Source organism: Orycteropus afer, unplaced genomic scaffold (assembly GCF_000298275.1).
Source record: "Orycteropus afer afer isolate SDZICR_OR568_19922 unplaced genomic scaffold, OryAfe1.0 scaffold00060, whole genome shotgun sequence".
Taxonomy (NCBI): Eukaryota; Metazoa; Chordata; class Mammalia; order Tubulidentata; family Orycteropodidae; genus Orycteropus; species Orycteropus afer.
Window position 1 is genome coordinate 8,565,033 of NW_006921647.1, and position 10,560 is coordinate 8,575,592.

Here is a 10,560-nt window from a genome sequence, read left to right on the forward strand (position 1 = left end):
TGTATTTATTGGTTTCCCTTTTCTTTGTTGAAGAGGGTCTGTGCAATCCTTCTGCCTAGTCTGCCATCTTGCCCCGCCTCTCACAACTTTGATAGATTTCAAAGGCATTATGCTGAGGAATAAATCCATTCCCAAAAGATCACAAAGGATAGAACCCATTTATGTAACATTCTCAAAATCACAAAATTGTAGAGATGTAAAACAGATTAGTGGCAGCCATAGGTCAAGAACGATGTGGGGAGAGCACTGTAGGTGTGACTATAGAGGGGTACATCATGAGGAAAATCTGTGTGATGATGGAATAGTCTCTGGATGAAGGTAGTGATTACACAAATCTACATATGTGATAAAATGACAAATGACCATATACACACATTATGACAATGTCAGATTCCTCATTTTGATATTAAACTATAATGATGTAAGAAGAAAACATTGGTGGACACTAGATGAAAGGTACATGGGATCTCTGTGTGCTATCTCTGCAACTTATTGGGAATGTATACTCAATTTTTTTTTAAAAAAAGGTAAACGAAGTTGAATAGAAATATAAGAAAGTAACTTATTCTTCAATTATTAACAGAAAGATTATGATTATATTAAAATGAAGCAGATATTTAAAACCAAAATATATAATTAGTAAAACTATGTTTGTAAATAATATAAAATCTGTGGAGGAGTTATATATATCAGTGTACATTTAGTTATAAAATTTAGTGCTTACCTTAGATTTGTCATCACCTGAAGCTCTTGTGGCTTCACTCAGAGGGACTGCTCCATGTTCCTTTGCCTCTCTGAAAAGCTCATTCACAATTTTCCCAGTTGAAGGTCGAACTATATGTAATGCACTGTATTCATGTTCACTTGAATAGAACCTTTAAACATTGAAGTTCAGGAATAAATACTAGGAATAACAGACATAAACTACTTTAAAGTAAAAAGCCACATATCTATATGAAATAACTTTTATTTTAAAAAGACATTTCTATAATTTCTATAGAACACTTAATTTTAAAATGCTATTACAGAAAAGGTTAAATAGTAACTAGTGTATATACTTTTTCAAGCTATTTGCAGAGATTACGGTAGTGAGTTGAGGATCAAGCATGAGAATTGGCTTGCTTTCTTCTTCCTTATCTGGCTCCTCCCTCTGTAAATGTTTATCAAATGCATCTCTATCACAACTTACATGTGCCTAAGGCATTTGACAGCTAACCAGAAGGCTGGCGGGTCAAACCTTGGAAGCTACTCCTTGGAAGACAGGAGGACTGGGAAATCTACATCTGTTGTGATACCACTTTGGAAACTCAAGGAGGGGTCGCTAACAACTTGTCAAATCAACTCAACAGCAGTGAGTTTGGTTTAGTTTTTGAGGGAAAAACAAAGTTGACAACCAGAAGCTAATCTCTTCCCCTAAGGACTTACATTCAGCAGGGACCTAGTCAGTGAAGTAGCCTATCAATTCAGATAGTGTTAAGGTCTAAATCAATACCACAACAATGCACATCAAAGGTTTACTCCTCAGAGAATACTGAATTGAAAAAACTCCATTATACCAACTATGTTAAGGTAAAATAATTTGGACCAAAACAATTTTTTTCAGTGTACTGGCTATGTCACCAATTTCTACTTTTCAACTTCATAAATGGTTGCTAGAAAACCTAAAAATTTTCTTTATATAACATTATTGTTGTTAATTGCTATAGGATGATTCCGACTCATAGTGACTCCATGTGTGCAGAGAAGTGCTCCACAAGTTTTCAAGGCTGTGACTTTTTGGAAGCAAATTGCCAGTCCTGTTTTCCAATGCATCTCTGGAGGGTCTGAACCACCAACATTTCAGCTAGTAGTTGAGTGCTTAACAGGAGCTCTGGTAGCATAGTGCCTAAGGCACTTGACTGCTAACCAGAGGCTGGCGGTTCAAACCCACCAGCCACTCCTCAGAAGGAAGGTTGGGCATTCCTACTTCCGTAGTGATACTGCCTCGGAAACCCAAGGAGGGGTCGCTATGAGTCGGGGCCGACTCGATGGCAAATAGCAACAACAATAACAAGGAATCCTTTACATAAGATTAGCAGTACCCTATTTTAATCCTTCAAGAACGTTTTCAATCAAGAATATAAAAAAAATATAACCAATAAAATATAAAATATCAACGTGGAAAGTTCTAGTGTAAGATAACCACCAAGGTCTCATGTTTAACTATCCATACCCTCTAATACAGTTTCAAGTTTCCACTGAACTGACTCAAACAGGGGGGAAGGCATTATACCAGCACTGCTCACTAGGAATGGAGGTCACCCTAAAGATATTCTCTAAAATTAGTCATGCAAATGTGATGATTCAAAAAAGGTTAAAGAACCACTGTGTCCAAGAAAAACACTATTTAGGATATAGTTTCACATGAAGGCTACTAAAATGATAGGTATTTAAGATAATTCTTCTGTTTCTCCTAGCTTTCTATGAACGTTTTAGGTGGCATAGTCGTTAAGTTCTTGGCTGATACCTAAGTTTAAACTCTGCTTCCATAAAGATTAAAGTCTTGGAAATCCTATGGGGCAATTCTACTCTGACCTATAGGATCTCAATGAGTTGGAATTGACTCAACAGCGACAGGTCTGATTTTGGGTTTTTCATCTAAATATTTATTTTAAGAAATTATATATTTTTTTAAGATTCCCAAAGCTATTTTATAAAACTTGGGATTAGTGAACTAAAAAGGGTTACATTTTTCAAAACAAAATAAAATTTACCTTTGAGGTGGTGTTCGTGGGCTTTTAAAGATTGCAGCTTTAGGTCTATCACTCTTGAAAGATTTGGCTTTCATTTCATCTTCATATAATCCTGCCAAGGCCAACTACATAACAACAGGCTTATTATAACATGTAACACTAGGAATAAAGTCTTTTGCATAAACAGAAGTTATGAATAGAACATTAACTTTTAATCAAGTGATAAAGATTTCTCATGAAAAAACAAAAGCTGTTATTTCAGAAGATGGCTCCCTTCTGAAATAGTCACTGCAGCTTTCATTTCATTGTAGAACTAACAAAATACAGGCATCACCTGCTTTTTGAAAGTTCACTTTATGTCATTTCACTTTTACAAAAGACCTACATTAGTACCTGTGGTGGTTATGATTTTGTGTCAACTTGGCTGGGCCTGGTTGAATGGCTGGGCAGCTGGTGGTACTTATTCCCCATGATGAGACTAGTAATCAACTCCATGGTGGGACCTACCACAAGCAGCTGAGTAGCTGCTTTGGGTCTGTGGTCTGCTTCCCGAATATAAGAAACAGCTTTGGGAATGGTCTTTAACATATGGCATGCTTGGACCCCGCATGTAGCTGTGTCATTGTTCAGCAGCATGCCATGCTCTGCTGACCTTGGGACTTACAATGAACTTGAATTAATGGCCTGCCATGGTAATATTGGGATTGTGCCTTTTTACCTGTCAACCTTAGGGCTTCTCAGACTCAGCAGCCAGCAGCTGTCTGAGTGAAGAAAAGCCTCTAGCTCCAGTGGGCTGGGAACTGGAGGCAGAGCTGAAGTCAAAGGCTGAGGGGCTATCATCTAGCCCCTAGAGCCTGGCACTTGGAACTAAGACTTAAAGCCTCCAAATTGTAAGAGAATAAACTCCTGCTTGTTAAGGCCATTCCCATTTGTGATATATTCTTGTCAAAGTGGCACTACGTAACCAGGACAGTACCTGATTTCACTAATCAAAAGAAATTTGAAGACCATTTTCAGTTATTCGAAAAAAGGCCAAAAGTGAAACTAGCATTCAGCTTTTGTTTTGCACTGAGTCGTTAAGGAGGGAGTGTGCATCTCTAGCAGCAAGAGTGGCATCACAAAGCTCCTTTGTGGAGGAACTACACTCTGACTCTCAGTAGCAAGTTGTCACACCTTTGAAATGTGTCTGTGAACACTGTATGTTAGTGTTATGTTTGGTCTTAAATGTTTGTTCTACCACTTGTCAGTCAGTGTGTCACACTGGAATGGCATGTGTGTTACTTTGAAGCTGGAAGCTATGCCCCTGGTATTGCAATACCAGCAGGGTCACTCATGGTGGATAGGTTTCAGTGGAGCTTTCAGACTAAGATAGACTCAGAAGAAGGAAAGGGCCATCCATTTCTCAAAGAATTGGCCAGTGAAAACCTTATGAATAGCAGTGACACACTTTCTGATATATTACTAGAAAACATTATGAATAACTGAAACATTGCTTGATGTAGTACTGGAAAATGAGCCCCTCAGGTTAGAAGGCTCTCAAAATATGACTGAGGAAGAGCTGTCTCCTCAGAGTAGAGCTGATCTTCATGATGTGGATGGAGTAAAGTTTTTGCAACATCCATTTGCTGATGGGGCACAACTCAAAATGGGAAGAAATAGTTGCAAACATCCATTAATAATCAGAAATGGAATGTACAAATTATGAACGTAGGAAAATTGGAAGTTGTCAAAAATGAAACAGAACACATAAAAGTCAGTATCCTAGACATTAGTGAGCTGAATTGGATGGGTTTCAGCCATTTTGAATCGGACAATCATATGGTGTACTATGCTGAGAATGACAAATTGAAGAGGAAGGCATGGCATTCATCATCACAAAGAATGTTTCAAAATTGATCCTGTAGTAAAATGCTGTCAGTGATACGATAATATCCACATACCTACAAAGAAGACCAGTTAATGCTACAACTATTCAAATGTATGCACCAACCCCTAAAGCCAAAGACAAGGAAACTGAACATTTTTTACCAACTTCTGCAGTCTGAAATTGACCAAACACACAATCAAGATGTATTGATTATTACTAGTGACTAGAATGTGAAAACTGGAAACAAGGAAGAATCACCAGTAGTTGGAAAACAGGGTCTTGGTGATAGCAATGATGCCGGAGAGTGCTTGCAGAATTTTCCAAGACCAACAACTTACTCACTACAAACACCTTTTCCAACAACATAAACGGTGGCAGTAGACATGGACCTTGGCAGATGGAATACACAGGAATCAGATCGACTACATCTGTGGAAGAAGGCAATGGAGAAGCTCAGTATCTTCAGCCAAAACAAAGCCAGGAATTGACTGTGGAACACACCACTAATTGCTCATAGGCAAGTTCAAGTTGAAGCCGAATACAATTAAAACAAATCCACAAAGCCAAAATATGACCTTGATTATATCCCACCTGAGTTTAAAGACCATCTGAAAAACATATTTGAGGCACAGAACAATGATGGAAAACAAGACAAACTGGGATGACATCAAGGACATCACACACGAGGAAAGCAAAAGGTCATTAAAAAGACAAGAAAGGAAGAAAAGACCAAAATGGATGTCAGAAGAGACTCTGAACCTTGCTCTTGGAGAGTAGCTAAAGCAAATGGAGGAAATGCCAAGATGAAAGAGCTGAAGAGAAGATTTCAAAGAGTAGCTTGAGAAGACAAAGTCAATTATTATAATGAAGTGTGCAAAAACCTGGAGTTAGAAAACCAAAAGGGAAGAACATGCCCAGCATTTCTTAAGCTGAAATAACTGAAGAAACAATTCAAGCCTCAAGTTGTACTGAAAGATTCTATGGGCAAAATATTGAATGATACAGGAAGCATCAAAAGAAGATGGAAGGAATACACAGAGTCATTGTGAAAAAAAGAAGTGGCTGATGTTCATATACTTCAGGAGGTGTTATGTGATCAAGAACCGGTAGTATTGAAGGAAGAAGTTGAAGCTGCACTAAAGGAACTGGTGAAAAACAAGGCTCCAGGAATTGACGGAATACGCATTAAGATGTTTCAACATGGATGCCACGCCGGAGGCACTTATTCATCTATGCCAAGAAATTTGGAAGACACCTACCTGACCAACTGACTGGAAGATATTTGTACCCATCCCAAAGAAAAGTGATCTAAGAGAATGTGGAAATTACTGAACAATATCATTAATATCACATGCAAGTAAAATTTTGCTGAAGATAACTCAAAAATGGTTGTAGCAGTATATTGACAGGGAACTGCCAGAAATGCAAGCTGGATTCAGAAGAGAACATGGAATGAGGCCTATCATTGCTGATGCCAGATGGGTGTTGGCTGAATGCAAAGAGCACCAGAAAGATATTTACTTGTGTTTTATTGACTATGCAAAAGCATTTGACTGTGTGGATCAGAGCAAATTATGGATAACATTGAAAAGAATGGGAATTTCAGAACATTTAATTGTGTTCACAAGGAACCTGTATATAGACCAGGAGGTTGTCATTTGAACAGAACAAGGGGATACAGCATGGTTTAAAATCAGGAAGGGTGTGTGTCAGGTTGTATCCTTTTGCGATACTCACTCAATCTGTATGCAGAGCAAATAATCTGAGAAGCTGGTCTATATAAAGAAGAATGTGGCATTAGGATCGGAAGAAGAATCATTAACTACCTGTAATATGCAGATGACACAACCTTTTCTTGCTGAAAATGAAGATAACGTGAAGCAGTTACTGATGAAGATTAAAGACTACAGTCTGCAGTACACATTACACCTCAACAACCTGAGATACGCAGACCATACAACTTTGCTTGCTGAAAGTGAGGATGACTTACGGCACCTACTGATGAAGGTTGAAGAATACAGTCTGCAGTATGGATTACGTCTCAATATAAAGAAAACAAAAATCCTCACAACTGGACCAATGAGCAGCATCACAATAAATGGAGAGAAGATTGAGGTTGTCAAGGAATTCACGTTGCTTGGTTCTACAATCGATGCCAACAGAAGCAGCAGTCAGGACATTAGACGACGTGTAGCATTGGGAAAGTCAACTGCGGAGGAACTGTTTCAAGTGCTGAGGAGCAAGGATATCTCCTTGAAGACTAAGGTGTGCCTGACACAAGCCATGATATTTCCAATCGCCTCGTATGCATGTGAGAGCTGGACAATGAATAAGGAAGACCGAAGAAGAGTTGATGCTTTTGAGTTGTGGTGCTGGCGAAGAATGCTGAAAGTCCCATGGACTGCTAAAAGAACTAACAGATCTGTCCTGGAGGAAGTGCAGCCAGAATGCCCCTTGGAAGCAAGAATGGCCAGACTTCGTCTCACCTATTTTGGTCATGTTGTAAGAAGGGACCATTCCCTGGAGAAGGATGTCATGCTTGGTAGGGTGGAGGGTCGACGAAGGAGGGGGAGGCCTTCAATGAGATGGACTGACATGGTGGCTGCAATGATGGGCTCAAGTATAGCAGGGATTGTGGGGCTGGCACGGGATTGGGCAGTGTTTCGTTCTGCTGTGCATGGGGACGCTATCAGTCGGAAACGACTCGACAACACTTAACAACAACAACAACAACAACAATTTCAAAAAATGAATTAAGTAACAAACTGTTCTCAAACTGGGCCCTTAAATAATAATACTGCAATTCTTTCAAAAAATACTTTAAGATTCTTCACACTAATGTCAGCTTGCTCTTGTTTTATCTCATAAAATCATTTCATTCAGCTGTTTTAAGTTTTTTAAATCCAAGCACATAAAATAATATCAAAATTATTCTATTTAAAAGTCTACCAGATATAAGGACTTCTGGTAAGATGGCGGAACAGGCAGACAAGCTACACAGACCCTCTTCAACAAAGACAATGAGAAACCAATTGACACAGATACAGAAGATAATCCTGGAGCCCTGAGCTTTGAAAGGAACTAAAAAGAAATGCATTAGGTACCAACTAGTGGAAAAACCTGAATGAAAACAGTGAGTACGGAAACGGACAGAGTTACGGACTGTCAGCTACTCTGACAGTACCAAGTGATGTTGGGACCTGAGAAGTGACCTAAAGATTAGCCGTGGTTGCCCACAGCTGCAGGGATGACTGTGCTGGTGGCCTACAACTAGGAAGAAAAACAGCAAGGAGGAAGACAAGCTAAGCTGCAGGCTTTCTGCTGTCCAGAGGGTGTAGCCATTTTTATTTTTACAAGCAGCAGCCATTCTGGATATTTAAAGTGACCGAGGGTGCAACCATTTGGAATTTAAAGTGACAGCATTCTCATTTGGATTCCAGGGACCTAAGAGTAGGCTCCATTTGCGAAGGACAGCAGGGAAATATGGGAGGCTGACAATGGGAAAAGAAATAAGTGGTGAGTGTATAAGTGCTGCCAACTAGCAAATAGAGGACCACCATACCCTGCTTACTTAGATAACATACAAAGAAAACAAAAATTGTTGGCAAGTCACTCTAACATATAATCATCAATTAAATATAAACACAAAAACATCACAATGTCTCAGAGACAACAGAGCATTACATTCCACACAAAGAAGCAAGAGAAAGCAGGAGAAACAAAGGACCAAGATAAAGACCCAGAACACGTTCCTGAGGAAGAAGCAGCAATGGAACTCCCTGATAAGGAATTCAAAAGAATTATATTTTAGTATTTTGGTACCTTCAATGGATTGAGATATAGATCAAGGAAAACACTGACAAAATTGAGGAAAACATAGAAAAAACCCCAGAACAATTTTAAAAGACAATACATGAACAAAATGACAAAATAAATGACAAATTAGCAATGATATAAAAACTACAGATAGAAATCCAGAAGATTAATACTAAATTTTCAAAAATAGATGAATGGGCAAAGGAGTAGAATTGAATCAATGGAAGAAAAAATTAGTGAGGTTGAAGACAAATACTTTAATACTTCTTTGGAAAGGGTTCAATCAGAAAAATGACCAAAACAAAATGAAGAAAGTCTAAGGTTCACGTGAGATACCATCAAGAGGAATAACCTATGTGTAACTGGAATTCCAGAACAAGAAGAGACAAACAAAACCACAGAGAAAATTGTTGAAGATTTGTTGGAAGAGAATTTCCCTAATATGATGAAAGATGAGAATATCTCAATTTAAGAAGTCCAACAAACCTCAAACAGAATAGATCCCAAAAGAAAATCACCAAGACATATCATCAAAATCACCAAAACCAAAGACAGAGAAAGAATCATGAAAGCAGCATGGGAAAAGTGAAAAGTGACCTACAAGGAGCAATCAATAAGACTAAGCTCTGATTTCTCAGCAGAAGCCATGCAGGCGAGCAGACAATGGGATGGGATATCCAAACCCCGAAAAGAAAAAAATTTCCAACCAAGAATTAAATACGCGGCAAAACTATCCTTCAAATATGATGGTGAAATTAGGACATTTCCAGATAAGCAGAAATTAAGGGAATTTGTTAAAACTAGACCAACCTTACAAGAGATGCTAATGGGAGTCCTTTGGACAGAGAACCAACAATGCTAAACAACCAACCATTGACACACATGATGACATAATCCAGAAACCAACCCAGTTATGGAAGTATCCATAGTAAATAAGCCTACAAAGATTGTAAACAGAGAACCAGGGATATCGATTGACAAATAAGGACAACCACAAACCAAAAAGAGGGAAAAAATTGTGTAGTTACAGAACTTCTAAATGGTAGGGAAGTCAAGACATTGTAAGATAGAATGTTGTTGTTATTATGTGCCATCAAGTTGGCTCTGACTCATAGCGACCCCTCCTTGGGTTTCCGAGGCAGTATCACTACGGAAGTAGGATTGCTCAACCTTCCTTCCGAGGAGTGGCTGATGGGTTTGAACCGCTAGCCTTCTGGTTAGCAGTCAAGTGCCGTGACTGTTCCAAACTTGGGCACAAAATTATAAATCATAGGGTAACCTCAAAGAAAAATGATAAACCTTCACATCACAATAAAAAAGAGCACCAGCACAAATATTCAGCAAATGCTAAAACAACAGCAATGAAGGAAGTGATAACACGATTCACAAACAAAATGAGCTCAGCACAGAAAATTATATGGAACAAAGAAATCAGCAGCACCACAAAAAAGCACATAACAAAATGACAGCAACTAATTCATACTTATCAATAATTACACTGAATGTCAATGGATTAAATGCACCACTGAAGAGATGGAGAGCTGCAGACTGGGTAAGAAAACATAACCAATCAATATGCTATTTACAAGAGACACATCTTAGAGAGAAAGACAAAAATAGACTTAAAATCAAAGGCTGGAAAAAGATATATTAAGTAAATGGCAACCATAGAAGAGCAGGAGTGGCGATATTAATTTCTGGTAAAATGGGCTTTAAGATAAAAACCACTATAAGAGACAGGGAATGATATTATATAATGATTAAAGGACTGATGGAACAAGAGAACGTAACCATAATAAATATCTATGTACCCAATGAAAGAGCCCCAAAATGTAAACACCAGACTCTAACAGAACTGAAAAGACAAATAGATGACTCCACAGGCATAGTACCAAAACCAAACTCACTGCTGTCGAGTTAGATCTGACTCATAGCGACCCCTCCTTGGGTTTCTGAGGCAGTATCACTACAGAAGTAGACTGTCCAACCTTCTTTAATATACCACTTTAAACTATGGTACATATACACAATGGAATACTACACAACACTAAAGAATAACATAAAATCTGCAAAACACCGCATAACATGCATGAACTTGGTGGACATTCTCACTGCCGTCGAGTTGGATCCTACCCACAGTGACCC

At 38.5% G+C, this 10,560-nt stretch overlaps 1 protein-coding gene across 1 annotated transcript in view; it reads right to left on the reverse strand.

Moving 5' to 3' along the window:
* Positions 1-10,560, reverse strand: part of UBXN2B (UBX domain protein 2B) — a 50,413-nt gene that overhangs the window by 29,375 nt on the left and 10,478 nt on the right. The window contains exons 2-3 of the mRNA XM_007939490.2: positions 2,754-2,857; positions 725-875 (exon numbers count right to left, since the gene is read on the reverse strand). Of these exons, the coding sequence (XP_007937681.1) occupies positions 725-875; positions 2,754-2,857 (255 nt within the window). The remainder of the gene's footprint in view (positions 1-724; positions 876-2,753; positions 2,858-10,560) is intronic.